This window comes from Pongo abelii, chromosome X, assembly GCF_028885655.2.
Source record: "Pongo abelii isolate AG06213 chromosome X, NHGRI_mPonAbe1-v2.0_pri, whole genome shotgun sequence".
Taxonomy (NCBI): domain Eukaryota; kingdom Metazoa; phylum Chordata; class Mammalia; order Primates; family Hominidae; genus Pongo; species Pongo abelii.
This window is the reverse complement of record NC_072008.2, coordinates 123,675,477-123,695,069: the sequence shown is the minus strand read 5'-3', so window position 1 is coordinate 123,695,069 and position 19,593 is coordinate 123,675,477. Positions and strand designations below refer to the sequence as shown.

Genomic DNA, 19,593 nt, shown 5'->3' with positions numbered 1-19,593 from the left:
CACAATGGTTGAACTAGTTTACAGTCCCACCAACAGTGTAAAAGTGTTCCTATTTCTCCACATCCTCTCCAGCACCGTGAAGGACCTCTTCAAGGAGAAATACAAACCACTGCTCAATGAAATAAAAGAGGATACAAACAAATGGAAGAACATTCCATGCTCATGGGTAGGAAGAATCAATATCGTGAAAATGGCCATACTGCCCAAGGTAATTTATAGATTCAATGCCATCCCCATCAACCTACCAGTGACTTTCTTCACAGAATGGGAAAAAACTACTTTAAAGTTCATATGGAACCAAAAAAGAGCCCACATCACCAAGTCAATCCTAAGCCAAAAGAACAAAGCTGGAGGCATCACGCTACCTGACTTCAAACTATGCTACAAGGCTACAGCAACCAAAACAGCATGGTACTGGTACCAAAACAGATATAGATCAATGGAACAGAACAGAGCCCTCAGAAATAACGCCGCATATCTACAACTATCTGATCTTTGACAAACCTGAGAAAAACAAACAATGGGGAAAGGATTCCCTATTTAATAAATGGTGGTGGGAAAACTGGCTAGCCATATGTAGAAAGCTGAAACTGGATCCCTTCCTTACACCTTATACAAAAATTAATTCAAGATGGATTAAAGACTTAAATGTTAGACCTAAAACCATAAAAACCCTAGAAGAAAACCTAGGCATTACCATTCAGGACATAGGCATGGACAAGGACTTCATGTCTAAAACACCAAAAGCAATGGCAACAAAAGCCAAAATTGACAAATGGGATCTAATTAAACTAAAGAGCTTCTGCACAGCAAAAGAAACTACCGTCAGAGTGAACAGGCAACCTACAAAATGGGAGAAAATTTTCGCAACCTACTCATCTGACAAAGGGCTAATATCCAGAATCTACAATGAACTCCAACAAATTTACAAGAAAAAAGCAAACAACTCCATCAGAAAGTGGGCAAAGGGTATCCCAGAACTTTAAGTATAAAAAAAATAAATCCCTCTAATCCTCTAATATATGAAAACGAGTCTTTGGCTATTTTTGTTTGTTATACATCTGAGGATAGATTTTTAAGGTGCTCAAAAAAAAAAAAAAAAGCTGTGTAAATGGTTTACTTGTTGATTTTTCAAGTTATGGGAAGAGAGAATAAGGGGTCAAACAGATAGGAAAAGTATGTGAGGAAGAAGTGTGTTTGGTATACTAAAGTGCTCTCGCTAAAGAAAAATAAGAAATACCTCACTACTATACTCCTACCTTATGTAATGCACATAGTAGTCATAGTTAAAGCCAATTATTGTGGTCCTGCTAATTTTTAAAATTTACTGGAAACCAAACAATGATTGCCACTGTAGTGCAGGGAGAGATATTTAAAGCAATGGTTCTCAAATTTTAGTGCATGTCAGAATCATCAGGAGGGCTTGTTAAAACACTGAACACTAGGTCCCAAACCAGAATTTTTTAATCAAAAACTCTGGGGATAAGGCCCAGGAATTTGCATTTCTAACAAGTTCCTAGATGATGCTGCAGATCAGGGAACATAGTTTTAAGACCGTTGTTCTAGAGGTAGGACCTTCTTCCACCAAGAGTCATGGCCTTTTCTTTTCTCCCTATATATTTTATGGAGGTTATAAATTATTGTTACAATGGATAAACATTAGAGATAAATATCTATTAGTAGGTGAATCGTTGCATGAAATATGTTGCACCAAAACTATGCAATACTGTGCAGTCACCAAAAAGAGTAATATCTGTACATATTGAATGGAAAGAATAAGATACTAAAAAAAAGTAACAGGGAAAATGTGATATATCCATACAATGTAATATGATCCAGCTATTTTAAAAGATGAAGTACTAATACATGCTATCATATGGATAAACTTTGAAAACATTTTGCTAATTGAAAGAGGCTAGTCACCAAAGTCCGTATTTTATGTGATTTCATGTTTTATGTGATTCCATTTGTATGAAATGTCCAGAATAAAGAAATCTATAGAGACGTAAAGTAGACTATTGGTTGCTTACAGCTAGGGAAATTGGGAGTATATGAGAATGAAAGCTAAAGGTACAGGGTTTCTTTTTGCAGTGATAGAAATATTCTAAAGTTGACTCTGGATATCATTGCATATATCTGTGAATATACTAAAACCATTGATTTGTGCACTTTAAATGGGTGAATTGTATGATATTCAAATTGTATCTCAATAAAGCTATTAAAAATGTAACAAGGCAATATGTATTGTATAATCCTTTTTATCAGTAGAAAAATTATACAGTATGTATACATATGAATGTGAATGCATAGCAAATGGTATGGAAACACTAGGGAAGCTGAGGAATAATGTCATCTTTTGCTCTGTAAAATCTTACAATGTTTAATTTTTATTTACAATGGAAATATTTTTCTGCATAACCTCTGTAATAAAAAAAATATATAACAGCTGACAAAACAAGTGTAGCTGGGTCTCAGAGCCCTTAGGTCTGCCATGCCTTAGCTCATTGGTCAAGGCTGAGAAAGAACAGTGATGTGAAAGTAACCTGAAATTTTGTGTTACTTGAAGATAATTTTTCTTCAACTGATTTTTTATGTTGTTACAATATTTCCTCTGGTAGCATAGAGATACCACTCTATGTTGCTATTAAAACCCTTCTATGCTCTATTTAAAAGTCTATTAAAAATTATGTTTTCACAAATTGAGATTTTTAAGGCCAAGCACTAACAGGGAACATTTTTGTATCAATCTTAGGTGTGTGGTTGTCAAGAGAACAAGCTAGAGAAGTGTTTAATGTGTAAATGTTATCATTGTTTTAAAATTAGCAATAACACATACTCCAGCTTCAAAAGGCATTGAAAGTAGCTGTCAGGGGAACTGATCCATGGGGAGAAACTGTTGTAATAAGCCTCACTCTGCAGGATTACCCACTACCTAATTGTAGTGAGAAGGACATGGGTTTCAGCCAAAACTAGAATTCTAATCGTGCCCCCTTATTAGCTAGTTATGCGACTTTGGGAATGTCATTTATACTGTCTGGCCCAGCTTTTTTTATTTGTAATCTGGGTAAGAGATTTGAGAATTAAGTGTCACAATTTATGGAAATAAGGTGCATAATAAATATTCATTTATTTTCCTTCCACTTGAGGTAAATGGAGAAGGTCTCACAGGGAATAGAGCTGATCAGAAGTTATGGGTATACCACAGGGAACTCCTGAGCCCCTGGGTCATTAATGGACCAGGCTCTGGCTATGGGATGTGGTTCCTCTCAGACTAGGGTCTTTCCTCTTTCTCTTTAAGTCTCATCTACACAGAGCAGAGCAGTGAGGGTAGGAGTCATGGTGTCTCCCACTGGATAAGATTGGGCAGATGGATGAGGCCACTTATTTTCTGCAATGACTATTGAAGAAAACAGAAAATAGTTAATGAATTAAATGATTATGTGTTAATATGTGATTATATAATAAAAAAAGAAGTTGTGGGTATACCGAATAAGGTATCCATCTGATTGGCTTGAGCAGGCAGTTGGCTTGAGCAGGTCTAGCACGTTGCTCATCTCCATTAAATGGCTTCAGCAAACTAGGCTGTCAAAGAAAATTCCTAGAAAGTCATTTGATACCTAACAGGCTTGGATTCCTAGAATCTTGAACAAGTTCCAGGATAATCCATGACTGAGTTAGCAGGGCAAATGACTTTTACTCAAGTAAGAAAGATTAACTAAGGTTAGCTTAAGTAGTGATTGGTAAAATCAAGGATTATTTCATTTCCCTCACTCCTTGGCTACTGCTACATCTGTGGTTATTTCTCATTGAAACCTTCTATTCTTTGACTTCTCCCTGTTATTCCAGGTTGTCAGCATCTTTCTCTTATTGTCCTATCGTATGGTAATTCATTGAATGATACCTTTCCTAGCACCTTCAGTTTTTAAAATAATAGCTTTATTGAGATATAATTCACATACCATATAAATCACCCATTTATTGTGCAAATCAGTCGCTTTTAGTATATTCACAGGATTGTGCAACTGTCACCACAATCAATTGTAGAACATTATAATCACCTCAAAAAGAAGCCCATATTTGTTAGCAGTCACTCCCCACTTGCCCCCAACTCTTTTCTCAATATGGCAACTGATTGGTTTGGCTCTGTGTCCCTGCCTAAATCTCGTGTCAAATTGTAATCCCCAATGTTGGAGGAGGGGCTTGGTGGGAGGCAATTGGATCATGAGGGTGGATTTCCCTTTTGCTGTTCTCGTGATAGTGAGTGAGTTCTCAAGAGATCTAGTCGTTTGAAAGTGTGTAGCACCTCCCGCTTCACTCTCTTCCTCCTGTTCTCACCATGTCAGATATGCCTGTTTCACCTTCCGCCACGGTTGTACATTTTCTGAGGCTTCCGCAGCCATGCTTCCTGTATAGCCTGTGGAATGATGAGCCGATTAAACTTCTTTTCTTTGTAAATGACCAGTTCCAGGTATTTCTTTATAGCAGTGTGAGAATGGATTAATACAGCAACCATTTATCTTTTCTCTGTTTCTGTAGATCTGTCTATTCTGAGCATTTCATATAAATGGAATCATACAATATGTGGTCTTTTGTGACTGGTTTCTATTACTTACCATAATGTTTTCAAGGTTTGTCTATATTGTGGCATATAACATGCTTCCTTCCTTTCTGTGTTCAAATAATATTCCATTGTGTAGGTATTTTGTTTATCTATTCATTCATTGATAAGCATTTTTTTCATACATTTTGGCTTTTATGAATAAAAGCTATGAATATTCATGTGTAAGTGTCTGTGAGGACATGTTTTCATTTCTTTTTGGTATATACCTTAGAGTGGAATTACTGGATCCTATGGTAATTCTGTCTAATTTTTTGAAGAACTGCTAGTGTTTTCCAACTTAGAGTGGAATTACTGGATCCTATGGTAATTCTGTCTAATTTTTTGAAGAACTGCTAGTGTTTTCCAAAGTATCTGCACCATTTTATATTCACACTGGCAGTGCATGAGGGTTTTAATTTCTCCACATTCTTACCAGCATTTATTAACTGTCTTTTTAAAATTATTATAGTCATCCCTGTAGGTGTGAAGTAGTTTTGATTTGCATTTCTCTGATTGCTAATGATGTTGAATATCTTTTTTTTATGCTTATGGCCATTTGTATGTGATTCTGGAAGAAAAAAAATCTTATTCTTGTTCTGTGCCAAGTCACCAGGAAAGAAGAAAACAAACCAAAACAAACAGAAAAAGAAATCCTTTACCCATTTTTCAGTTGGGTTGTTTATCTTTTTATTACTCAGTAGTAAGAGTTCATACACACATATATATTATATTACATATATGTATATATATATTTTACATATATATGTATTCTAGATACAGATCCCTTATCTGATACATGATTTACAAGCATTTTCTCCAAGCACCTTCAGCTTTATGATCCCTTCTTGTTCTGCTAATTGCTTTGCCAATCTCCAATTCTTTATCCATTCAGCCATATAATCTTTGCTTCTGTATTATCTTGGCAAAGTTAGTAGGAGAGAGGGTCAAGGAAAATGCCTGGAAGGGTTTGGATTTTTCACTATTCCCTAAATGTATATTGTGTGTTCGTATGTTAGTGCCTTTGTACACATTACCTCTCCCTGGAATGCCCTTACTTCACTTTTCCTGTCTGGTAAACCTCAATTTATTTATAATGACCTTTCTTTCTTTTTAAAAATTATTTATTTTTACTTTAGATTCAGGGGGACATGTGCAAATTTGTTACATGGGTATACTGTGTGATGCTGAGGTTTGGGCTTCTAATGATTCCATTGCCCAAGTAGTGAACATAGTACCCAATAGGTAGTTTTTCAACCCTTCCCCCATTTCTCCCTTCCTCCTTTTAGAATCCCCAGTGTTTATTATTTCCATTTTTGTGTCCATGTGTACCCAATGTTTAGCTCCTACTTATAAGTGAGAACATATAGATATTTCAGTTTCTGTTTCTGCCTTAATTTGCTTGGGATAATGGCCCCCAGCAGTATCCATGTTGCTGCAGAGGACATGATTTCTTGTTTTTTATGGCTGTGTAGTATTCCATGGTGTATATGATCCATCTTAAATGGATGGTACCTCTTCTATTAAACTTTTCTTGACCCAAGCAGAGTTACTAGCTTCTTCTATTCATACATTTTATCTGTTATAAATATCACCTATCAGTGAGCTCCTCAAGGTGTAGGATCTAAGTTGTTGTTTCTGTATGCCTATGATCAGTACATGATGCTGCTTAATAAATGTCCACCTTTTGTATTATTAGCATACTAGTTATCATTAAAAGAGATGCTATTTTGCTATAAAGAAGCTTTTTAGTTTGATATACTCCCATTTGTCTATTTGCTTTTGTTGCTTCTGCTTTTGAGGACCTATTAAAAAAATCCTTGCCCAGCCCAATTTCATGAACATTTATCCTGTATTTTCTTCTAGTAGTTTCAAAGTTTTGGATTTTACTTTTAAGTATTTAACCTATTTATAGTTGATTTTTCTGTGTGGTGAGAGACTAGTTTCATTCTTCCATATGTGGATGTCCAGTTTTCCTGGCACCATTTATTGAATAGACTGTCCTTTCCTCATGTGTGTTCTTGGCACCTTTATTTAAAAAATCACTTGGCTGTAAATACATGGATTTTTATTTCTGGGTTCTCTATTCTGTCCCATTGGCCTTTGGGTCTGTTTTTAATGCCAGAACCAGGCTGTTTTGTTTACTATTGCTTTGTAGGATATTTTGAAACCAAACAGTGTAATGACATCAATTTTGTTATTTTTGCTCATGATTGCTTTGGCTCTTTAGGCTCTTTTTCATTTGCAAATTAAGAGACAACCTACAGAATGGGAGAAAGTACTTGCAAACTATGCATCTGATAAGAAGTTAATATCCAAAATGTATAAGGAACTCAACAGCAAAAAAACCCATAAATTAACTATTAAAAATGAGCAAAAGACCTGAATAGACATTTCATTTCTCAAAATAAGACATACAAATGGCCAAAGATATGTGGAAAATTACACAACAACACTAATTATCAGAGAAATGCAAATCAGAACCACAATGCAAAATCATCACATCCCAGTTAGAATGGTTATTATAAAAAAGACAAAATATAACAAATTCTGGTGATGATGTGGAGAAAAGAGAACTCTTATATACTGTTGGTGGAAATGTAAATTAGTACAGCAATGATAAAAAATAGTATGGAAGTTCCTAAAAAACTAATAATGGAACTACCATATGATCCAGCAATCCCATTACTGGGTATATATCCAAAGGAAATCAGCATGTTGGAGAGACATTGGCACATTCATGTTTATTGCAGTAGTGTTCACAATAGCTAAGACATGGAATTAAACTAAATGCTCGTCTACAAATGAATGGATAAAGAAAAAAATTTTGTATCTACATCTATATATAAATGTGATATAGATAGAGAGATAGATACAATGGAATACCATTAAGGAATAAAATAGAATGAAATCCTGTAATTTGTGGCAGTATGGATGAACCTGGAAGACATTATGTTAAGTGAAATAAATCAGGCAATGAAAGAGAAATACTGCATGTTCTCACTCATATTTGGAATCTAAAAACGTTAATCTCATAGAAGTAGGGTAAAATAGTGGTTACCAGAGACTGGGGAGGGTAGGGGAAAGGAGAGGACTGGGAAAGATTGGTCAATGAGTACAAAGTTACAGTTAGGAAGAATAAATTTTGGTTTTCTGTTACACAGTAGGGTGACTGTAGTAAATAACAATGTAATATATATTTCAAGAAAGCTACAAGAGAAGATTTTGAATGTTATTGCCACAAAGCCACAAAGAAATGATAAATATTTCAGATGATGGATATGGTAATTACCCTGATTTGATCATTATACTATGTATACATGCATTGAAACATCACATTGTACCCCATAAATATGTACAATTATTATGTGCCAATTATAATTAAAAATTAAATTTTAATAAGAAATAATACATATAAAGAGCTTAGCCCTGGGATAGAGAAAGTACCCAGTGTCTTTTTAATGCTATTATTGATGTTGTTTGTGAAATAAATTAATCTGGATGGCAGCTTATAAATCACTTTCATATATACTTTCCTCATTGATACTTGAAAAAAATGCTATGAGGTACAAAAGGCAAGAATTGTTATCTCCATTTTATAGATAAGGACGCTGAAGCTCAGGGAGATTAGGAGGCTTGCCCAAGTTCACATAGCCAGTAAGTGATAAATACTGAGACAGATTTGATGATGGTGTAGTTTTGTATTTTCATTTCTACTAGTCTTGCTCTAAATTGTCTTACCTTTTAAAATACAATGTCTATAAATATTGTGTTCATTAACTATAAATGTAAAAACATGTATTAGCAAAGGCTAAAAGATAGTTTGGAATGAATGATATAATAAATATTTTATTCTTGATAGAAACAGCAGAATTACACAGAATGTCTTCTTGCTGGCTTGCCTTTCTTCCGTTCCCCTACTGAAAAGAAAAAAAAAAAAGTCAGGGAGAAAAATGTTAACTGCCAGTTGAAAAAATCCCTTTCATCTTTAAGACCTGGAGGCCATAACGAGGGTATCATGCTTCAGCTGGTGGCAGTGTATATTAATTACAGAATACTTAGGTATATGGAAACAAATCATTTCCTGATTACTGGCGATACTCAAACTTATAAAGGTGGAAAATGCCTCGTTACTCTGGCTATGTGGGCTTCTAGTTGACATTTTCTCATTTTAAGATTGGTGCCTATTGGACTGCTCTTCTTGTGTTTTCCTCCCTTATAGCTATTTACTTTCTTTCTTCATTTTTAGTTCTAAAGTCAATGTAGGATATCATTTTATAGTCTTAAGTTATCATCTAGCTAATAGAATGTTAAAGAAATGGGTTATTGTAAGATCCTATACAGATTAACATGTGTTGCCTTTCCCTGGGTTAATTTCTCTGAATGTTTATCCTGAGGTAAATGCTTGGGTTGCTGATAATGTCATGTTGATGAAGTGTATCCTTTTTCTAAACATTATGATCATAAAATAAACAACTTTAAAAATATAATGTTAGTACGTTGTTAAGAAACAAGCATAATGATTAAGATAATTTACATTTTATAAAATAAGAGTTCAAATAGTCTAGATTCTTGTGGTTTTTATGAAAATGATACTTTTAATTTCTTTTCATTTCCTAAATGGCAGCTAGAATATAGGGAAATGAGTCTATAGTTTTTCTTGGGCATAGCTCTTGGGGCACTCAGGTTGGGGTACAATAAATTATTCCTATTCTTCGAATTGACGGTGCATCTTTAGGATAAAAGTTGGAAGACTGTCTGCCACTTTCCCTTTTTAGGCCACTTCAGTGTTTTCTTGTCCTGCTCTCTCAATTGAGTATTTTTGGTTATTTGCTAGTGTCGAAGTGTTAGAGAGGGCTATCACAAACCAACTTGAAAGTCAAGTATGCTGGAATACATAATTTGAATTTCTGATTGTTGCTAGTATATAGTAATACAGTTTGTTATTAATTATTGATCTGGCATTGTGCGACCTTGGTAAACTGACTTATCAGTTCTAGCAGCTTTTTTGGTAGATTCTATAGGTTTTCCTATATAGGCAATCATTTTGCCTATAAATAAGCCTGCCTGCCTTCCTTCTTTCCTTCCTACTTTCCTTCCTTCTTTCCTTCCTTCCTTCCTTCCTTCCTTTCTTCCTTCCTTCCTTTTCACCCTTTCTTGCCCTCCCTTTCTTTTCTTTCCCCTTTCTTCCTTTCTTTTTCTTTCTTCTTTTCTTTTTTCTTTCCAGTCTGATGCCTTTTTTTCCTTACCTTACTGCACTGGATAAAACCTCTAGAAAAACGGTGAAAGCAATCAGTCTTTCACCATTAAATATGATGTTATCTGTAGGTTTGAGGAAGTTCTCTCCTATTCTTAGCTTGCTAAAAATTTATTTTAATTTTCTAATTTTTTTTTTGAGACAAGGTCTCATTCTGTCACCCAGACTGGAGTGCAGTTGCATGATTTTGGCTCACTGCAACCTCCTCCCAGGCTCAAGCAATCCTCCTACCTCAGGCTCCAGAGTAGCTGGGACTATATGTGTGTGCCACCACACTCGACTAATTTAATTTAATTTAAGTTTTTTTTTTTTTTTTTTTTTTGTAGAGACGATGTCTCACTATATTGCCCAAGCTAGTCTCAAACAGCTGGGCTCAAGCAATCCTCCTGCCTCGACCTCCCAAAGTGCTGGGATTACAGGCATGAGCCACCACATCTGGCGAGTTTACTTTTTAAAAAAACAGGAATGGATGTTGGATTTTGACAAATGCCTTTTTTTTCTGTAGCCATTAAGAAATGATCTTAGCATTTTTCTTTTTCAGTCTGTTAGTATGGTGATTTATATTGATTAACTTTTGATTGTGAAAACAACCTTGCACTGGAGGTATAAACTCTTCACTTGGTCATGATATATTTATTATTCTTATATATCAGTAAATTTGGCTTGTTAAAATTTTGTTGAAAATTTTTACATCTTTGTGCCCAATGGATTTTGATCTTGGCTTTCTGTGATTGTCTTGTCTGGTTTTGGTATTAGAATAATGCTGGCCATGTAGAATAACTTGGGATATATGCTCTCCTCCTAATATTCTGGATTTGTTTGTGGGGTATTGATGTTCTTTCTTCCTTAAATGTTTGATAGATTTCACCAGTGAAACCATTTCATCCTAGAGTTTTCCTTGGGGAAACAATTTTAAATTAAAATTTAATTTTATAGTAGACATGTAGCTATTTAGCTTATCTGTTTCTTCTAAAACTTTAGTAGCTTGTGTCTTTCACAGAATTTGTCCATTTAAACTGAGTTGTTAAATTTATTGGCATGAAGTTGTTCATATTTCCTTATTATCCTTTTAATACCTGTAGAATCTCTAGTTTATGCCACTTCTATTCATCCTGGCATTGGTAATTTGTATATTCTCTCTTTTTCTCACCTAATCAGTCTTGTTAGAGTTTTGTCAGATTTATAGATCTTCTCAAAGGAACAGCTTTTGGTCTTACTGCTTTTTCTGTTTTTCTGTTTTCTATTTCATTGATTTCCACTATGATCTTTATTATTGCAATTCTCCTGCCTAATTTGGGATAAATTTGCTCTTCTATTTCTAGTTTTTTAAGAAGGAAACAGATCTTTCACAGGAGATGTTTCTTTTTTTTTTAATATAGTCATTGACTGATATAAATTTCCCCTAAGTAGAGCTTCATCTGCACTCCACAATTTTTGATGTTATATTTTCATTTAGTTCAAAATGCTTACTAGTTTTTCTTTTGATTTCTTTATGGGTTATTTAGAAGTATGTTTTAGTTTCAAAACATTTGGGGATATTCCAGAGATTTTTCTATTTTTGATTTCTAATATAATTAAGCTGGGGTCAGAGAACATATTAATAATTTGTATGACTTGAATCCTTTTAAATTTTTTAAGACTAGTTTTATGGCCCAGAATATGATCTATCTTGTAAATGTTTCACATATACCTGAAAATAATTTGCATCCTACCGTTCTTCGGTGAAGTATTCTGTAAATGCCAGTTAGGTCAAGTTGGTTGATAGTGTTGTTTCAGTATCCTTGCTAATTTCTGTATATTTACTGGTTTTTGTCACCTTTAAAATCAATTATTGAGAGAATGGTATTGAAATCTCCAATTATAATTGTAAATTTGTTTATTTCTATTTGTAGTTCTCTCAGTTTGCTTCATGTATTTTGAAACTCTGCTATTAAACACACAAACATCTAAGGAATTTATGTTCTCTTGGTAAACTGACCTTTATTATGAAGTTACCTGGTTAATTTTTGGTACTATGCTCTGAGATCTATTTTGTTTGGTATTGTAGTCATGCTAGGTTTATTTTAATTAGTGTTTGCTTTGTATATCTTTTACCATCCTTTTATTTTTGTAAATTAACATACAGTAAAAGTCAATTTTTTATTAGTACATACTTTTATGAGTTTCAACATATATATTGTTTCATTTAATCTCCAGAATTATGACACAGAACCATTCCATGACCTCAGCATACTCCCTCCTGTTACCCTTGGTAGTTATACCCACCACCATCCCTAAACCCTGGAAGCTACTGATCTGTTTTCTGTCGCTTTATTTTTGTCTTTTTGGAAATGTTACATAAATGACATTATATGATCTGTAAGCTTTTGGAGCTGGCTTCTTTTACTTAGTATAATATTTTAAGATTCATTTTGTTGTGTATGTCAATAGTTTGTTCCTTTATACTGTTGAGCAGTATTCCATGGTATGGAACTTTGTGAGGTCTCTTCTCCATTCTCCTCCACCTGGACCATCTTCCGGATTCTTTCCAGTTGCCAGGGCTCTATTTTGTCCCTTTGGCCTGAAAGCTGGGACCTTATTTTCCCTGCTCTGCCACACAGTTATCATGGCTGCACCCACATCTTGGCCCAAAGACAAAGAGAGAGGAATTGAATTGAATATTCACCACAGAAGGACAATCACTGCTTCTCTGACAAAGGAGAAAGGTTCCTCTTTTTCAGGGTTTTAGGCATCTGCCACCCCCACTGTCACCATTGTCACTCCTCTTGCTACCAATGCCTTGAAATTGCCTTGGGATCCAGGCCAGGCCGGGAGGGGCGAGGCGGGGCGGCGCGAGGCAAGGCGAGGCGTCCTCTCCAAGCTCTCTGAGCTTTGAGAATCTTCTTCTCTTTAAGAAAGAAGTGGCCGGGCGCGGTGGCTTAGGCCTGTAATCCCAGCACTTTGTGAGGCAGAGGCGGGCGGATCACGGTCAGATCAAGACCATCCTGGCTAACATGGTGAAACCCCGTCTTTACTAAAACTACAAATTAGCTGGGCGTGGCGGCATGCGCCTGTAGTCCCAGCTACTTGGGAGGCTAAGGCAGAAGGGCGTGAACCCGGGAGGCGGAGGTTGCAGTGAGCCGAGATTGCGCCGCAGCACTCCAGCCTGGGCGACAGAGCGAGACTCCATCTCAAAAAAAAAAAAAAAAAAGAAAAAAAAAAAAAAAAGTAGGGGGCTTCTCCTGGAGCTTTTCCTGTCTGTTGACAGGTGACTGTTTCCAGCTTACGTGATGCCCTAAGTCCAGGTCGGGGTACACTGGGAAATATAAGATAGGGGGTGGGGTGACTCACCATCAGCTTGGTGAAAGTTTGCATTCTGATTTTCTTTCTCATTTCATCTGCTCTCATTAACATGTGGTTTTCATTTACTTTTAAGCTTTGTGAAATTGCACCAGGCCAGCATTTATTCTAGAGCAAACTTTGTCCCAGTACTGAGGCAGAATCCTTTTGACAATGGTGACAGTGGGGGTGGCAGATGCCTAAAACCCCAGCCTTGTAAGGTTTCCACTCATGGTTTGAATAGAAACGACTTCCAGCCCTTTGTGAACCTTGGAGAGTATTCCTTGTGCTCTTTTTTGGCGGTTCTTTCTGCAAAGATGCTTATCATTACTCGCTGGAATACTTGAGGGTGACTGTTTTTCGAGCTCTGGAATCCTCTCTGTGTGCTGATCTCTCTTCTTATATTCTGTCCTATCTGCCTTAATGTCCCCAGACTCTCAGCTCTAGGAGAATACTAGGTTTTGCCTGGGTTCCCACTCCCTGTACCTCTGTCTGAAATCCGTAGGCAGTAAATTTAGACAGTCATAGGGCTCACCCAATTTGTTTCTTATCTTTCACAGATCCCTTTCCTTCAATGTTTTTAAACTTTTTTTCCGTATATTTTTGTCTGATTTTAAAGAGTTTCAGGACGTAATGTAAATCGAATCTCTCTTATTGGAAACATAAATTTATAGGATATAATTGAATAAGTAATGGTGAAATCCAGACTAAAAATGCCTAATTATTTTAGAGATGATTGTGTGAAAGGTAGCTTTACAAAGGAGGTGAAATTTGGGCAGGTGTGGTGGCTCACACCTGTAATCCCAGCATTTTGGGAGGCTGAGACAGGTGGCGGTTGGGGGGCATCCTTGAGGCCAGCCTGGGTAACATGATGAAACCCCTTTTCTACAAAACAACAACAAAGGAGGTCTAATTTAAGCTAGTCTTTGAAGGAGGAAGGATATTCCAGGTGAAAAAAAAATTTATCACCAATGTGATAGTTTGGAGAACAACCTGATAAGACGGGTCAGAGTATATAGGGAACTAATAAAAAATAAGGTTGGGATCAGATCAAAGAAGTCTCTGCAAACCAGAAGTTGTGCTATATTGCAGTGATGGAAAGCCTTTACGTTTTTAAAGTCTAAGCAGTGTTATATAATGAGCATAGAGTTTAAAATTAATATAAACCTTTATGTCCAGCCTATATATTTCTTTTAACTTAAGTGCATCTGTTCCTTTTTCTGTCCTTTGAATAAAATGAAGAGCAGCCTCATAAAAACATGGCTGGTATTGTTTTTATCTAATACATTACATTTACATAACATTGGAGTAAAGCCATTTCTTAATTTTCTTTAGTTCCTTAATCTTTGTTCATAGAACATATTTTCCATTATAATTTTCACTACTCTTTTCAGGATGTGTTTCGTTTTTTTCTCTACTTAAAATGACAATGATCAAAACTAGATATAATATGCTAGTAAGTTTGTTCTAATGTAGAATTTAGTTGAATGATTTGTTTATCAAATTCCTTTTAAATACCTGACAGTATCAATGTAGCTTTTTTTCATAATAGCATTATATTTCACTTGAAAGCTATTGACATCCAAGTAATTTTTATACAAATTATTCATAGCTTGTCTGATTTCCATGTTATAATCCTGTAATGTCAAGTCATATTCTATTCTGTTTTAATATGATCATTTAAAAATTTATCAAACTCATTAGATGTTTCAGACTTTCTTTGTTTCCTGGTATTAGATATGTACCTCTCTCTATTTAATAGAGGTTGAAGTTTTGATACGTTGGGTAAGTTTAATACAGTGAAGAGAAAAAACATGTTTTTAATGCTATTTTCCAGCATCAAAATAGCATTAAATGCTGCTATTTTTCCAGGATATGGAGAAGAAAATAAAGGAAGATATGGGGAGATTTATAGAAGAAGAAAGGGAAATATTAAAGAAATTGAGGACAGACAAGCGCCTCTTAAATCAAACCCAAGGCACAGAGACAGAAAAGTAGAGAACTAAGATAAGTGTTGAGATAGCGAGACTGGAAAGATGATGAGTTTAAATCAACAGAAGCAGTTTTAAGGACATTCTGAAAAACTAATTGGAAACTGAACAATTTGCCTAAAGCAGAGCTGCATAGGTATATGGTATACTAGCATATGGAAACAGACAAAAATGTTCATGTAAATCTTTCAAGAAGAGTGAGTACAAGTTTGGTGAAAGAAAATGATTTTACAGTAAAAGGACTTATTTCGAGTGTGCAGGAATCTTTGAAAGGCTTCTTAAATAGGGCAAAAGATTTATGAGTGAAAGCAAAAAGTAGATATATAGAAGGCAGATGAGAATTTTGGAAGATAATGAACCTCTCTCTTTTTCTTTTAATGTATGCATACTCCACTAGAAGATTAGAGAATAAAAGGTATTTAGAGAAATGACTGCCTTCTTGTACACAACAATGTGTATAGTCAGAAGGAGCTTCTCTTTAGACGGAACTGGGATATCTGGAAAATGATATACAAACAAGATGTTTAGAATTTGTTTGAAAACAATCTGAATTGACAGATATCATTTGGATAAAGATAGACATAATGTAGAATAAAATTCACTAATATGGAATTAGATAGTGGGGTCGTTCATTTATGCATATAAAAATAAAGGTTATGAAATGTTTAGAAAGGGACACTGTATGTTGTGAAAATAAATGTAAAACCTTACAAAAGCAGATAACTTGCCAAAGGTAGATACATTAAGCGTGGAATAGAAGACACTCCGAATTTGTTAAAAATGCTCTAGGTGCCTTAACTTCTTTTCTTTTGGGACACCAGATTATACTGAGAAAGGTTAAAGGATTTTTTAAAAATGATAGTGTAAAGGGACGCAAAATGATAAAATCTGTGAAAAGAATAAAAGCTCCCGGTGTCTTAGCTGAGCAAAGCTGTCCAGAATCTTGAGCATTGATTACATACTTCCACAAGCAGTTTGAATGGAATATGGACAAAACAAGAAATTACACAACTGACGATACATGATGCACTAGCTACTCCTCTTTTCAGAGGGAATAAAAAGTAATACGTAGTAGGAATGGAACATACCGACATTATTCAATTCCAATTGTAAAATATTTGCAGGAATATTTTAAAGGCAGGAGGCTAGCAAATAAGTCAAGAAGGTTTTGTTTGTTTGTTTTTGTTCTTTAGTGGAAGAAAATAATGGATCAGATACAATCATTGCTTTTGAATAAATAATCCAGAATTGCTTTATAAAGATATTGTCTACGTATGCTTTAGAGAAGAAGAATAAAAAACTATTTGATAAATAAAAATAAAGGGGGCATACAGTACCTAGACTCATCTCATTAGTATCTTGACATCTCTCTTTATGCCAATGCCCAAGGTATGTTATTTCTCCCAAGAAAAATCAAATCCTTTAACTTGCCATTAGCTATTCAAAACTTTAAAAATAAATATCCTTCGAACCAACAACTTCAATCCTGAGAATATCTCCCACAGATATACTTAGACAACTAAGTGTATGTACAAGGAGGTTAATTGCAGCATTGCTTATAACTGCAGAATTTGAGGGAAAACCTGAGTGTTCAACTAAGCAGGAATGGATAAATAACTTATGACATGCCCCTACTATAGATTACTGTGCATGCACTAAAAGAATGAAGTAAATCCTGTGCACTGAGATAGAAGACTATCTGTGTTATCTGCTCAAGTGAATTTTAAAATGCACAACAGTATTATAGTAACCCACTTTAAAGAGGCCTTTATATATTTTAATATAAGCATAATGTAGATTATGATATATAGAGAATGAGGTCTTGAAGTATGCTTACTAAACTGTTAACAGTGGTTACTTCTAGTAAGTGAAAGAGGTAGCCTTTAAGTTTTTAACTTATATCCTTCTGTATTTTGACTTCAAAAAACATACAAGCACATATTTAATTTTTTAAACCTGAAATTTATATGAGGGAGAAAACAAACACAAGTTTGGGAGCCAGCGTTTTCTCCCTAACTCCTGGTTCACTACCTTTTCTCTTACCTTAACCTTTACCACTACCACAAACTACCACAAACGAACACTTTAGGCACAACTCATTTTATTATTGGGAGAGGTTTCACAAATAAGTTCCTGGTTTCCAGTTAACTTGTTGCAAAGTTTACATCCTACCCAATGTGACTACATGGCTTTAAAGTTACCAGTGGTAGCTTCTGAGTAAAATTTTGTTTGTTTGTTCATGCGTTAATGGAACATATATTAAGTACCAACAGTATGCCAAACACTGGGGAATTCAAAGATGCTAGTCTCTCAACTGTTTCAGCTGATGCTTGACTATCCTCTCCCACACCCTAGTGTCCTCATTCAGTACTTCCCAATACTCTACATTTGAAAGGTGATTCCCACAAATTTATTGCAATTTAGACCCCATATATCAATGCCGAGATCGTGCCGCTGCACTCCAGCCTGGGCGACGGAGCGAGACTCTGTCTCAAAAAAAAAAAAAAAAAAAGAGCTGAAGTGACTCTTCTCATGCCTTCAGCATGAGAATATTCCCTTAAAATTGGCATCTCTTTTACAAGATGAGCTATTATTATTTTACTTCTACTTTTCTAAATAACAGAGACAGCAGACGAATTAGCAATGGAAAATAAAAATAGTGGCATAGGATAAATATGGGCATAGGATAAATATTTGGGTTTACAAAGAAAAAGGGGCATTTGTGAAAGATTTGATATTTGTTAACATAAACATGTCAATCATTGTTGGAAAAAGAAAAATATGATATATAATCTTGTTTTAAAGTGTATGTGTAATGTATAAATATTTTTGGAATAAAAATGTTCATCTCTTTCCCTAGAGGGAGAGTGGCTGGATCAGATCATCTCTTTGAAGTTCCAGTTCTGTAATTCAAGCATTTTCTTTAAAAAGCTTTAAAATGAGAAGCTTAACTAGGGTTTATATTACACATATGTGTAGGATCAATATTTTTAAAACTGCATTCTTAATATGTTATGCCTTTTGCTCTTTAAATCTGTGAAACAAAACATAGTTTTATTTGAAGTCATTAAAATATGAAGGGGACAGAGTAATCAATGCTATTGGTTTTTATTGTATTATATTATTAGAAAGCAATTTGTGTATTTTGTGTATCTGTCTTCCTGATTTTTTATAATGAAACATTTCTATCTTTAAAACTACAGACTCAATCTTGCCAAAATGTTCATTTTTTGTATCATTGTTAAATTGTATATTGTTCCCTTTTGGTGTACTTTACTAGCCTTTTACAATCTTTTTAAATTCATTATTCTTAATCAACAAATAAACATTATATATAATTTGACGTGTAAAACATGATATTTTAACCACATCATGGTAAATGGGGTATCCATCCCCTAAAGCATACATCTCTGTACCCACAAAAATTAAAAATAAAAGATAAAAAACGAAAAACATGTTGTTTTGAAATATGTGTATGTTGTAGATTCAACCTGTTATAATCTTAAAAGTGATTGTCATTCTTCCAACTTATATCAATAGAACAACTCTCTATTTGTCATTAGTTGAGACCATCAGGGTGTAGTGAAAAAGCTAACCAACAAGGATTCTTCTCACCAGAGCTCTGTCACTCCTCTGAATTGTGGCTGCTAGCCTGTTAATTCTTCACTAAACCTTTAGGCATTTGAAGACAATTAAGTCTCACGTTGGGGTTTCCTGGGCTTTTTTTTTTTTTTTCAAACAAAGATAATTAAGTCTCAAACTTGAAACTTGAAAGATATTTGGTCAGGCAGCAGCAATGTACTGAGTATAGGCTTCTCAAAGAGATGAAATAATACAATTAGTAGAAAGAACTATCATTCACTTAATACAGTTGCTCTCTACTTTTCTTTCTCAACCTCCCCCAAAACAAAACAAAACCAAGATGCTTCAGTCAAGCACTATAAAAGGACTATTAAATTAAAGTATATACTTTTCCTTAATCGTTTTTAACCTAAATTAGTCTTAATTTTGTGTTATTCCTACAGTGAAAGAAAACCTGCACATATCAGGAAAGTTGTGCAGTTATTTTTTCTTCTCCTGAATAATTATTCTGTTGGCTTTATGTTCCACATATGTTGCACCACATTAATATTCAATTTTAGCACACGAAGATTTATAACCTCATTTTACCTTGATTAGTGACTCAACTCATGTTCTTGTTGTAGGGCTTTGACCAGCTTCGACTTGAAGGATTGCTTTGTGATGTGACCCTGATGCCAGGTGACACAGATGATGCTTTCCCTGTGCATAGAGTCATGATGGCATCTGCTAGTGATTACTTCAAGGCTATGTTCACAGGTAGTTTGCCTTTTAAAACTCTGAAACCACATTAAAACAATATGAAAAATCCGTGTTTAAATCTTTTTTTATTTCTAACATGAAATTTAGTT

The 19,593-nt window shown here is 34.8% G+C and overlaps 1 protein-coding gene across 7 annotated transcripts in view; it reads left to right on the top strand.

Annotated features, from left to right (window-relative positions):
- Positions 1-19,593, top strand: part of KLHL13 (kelch like family member 13) — a 210,508-nt gene that overhangs the window by 167,745 nt on the left and 23,170 nt on the right. For all 7 annotated transcript variants that reach the window (XM_054544992.2, XM_024241083.3, XM_054544989.2 and 4 more), the window contains one exon: positions 19,369-19,501. In XM_054544992.2, coding sequence (XP_054400967.1) covers positions 19,369-19,501 — 133 coding nt within the window. The remainder of the gene's footprint in view (positions 1-19,368; positions 19,502-19,593) is intronic.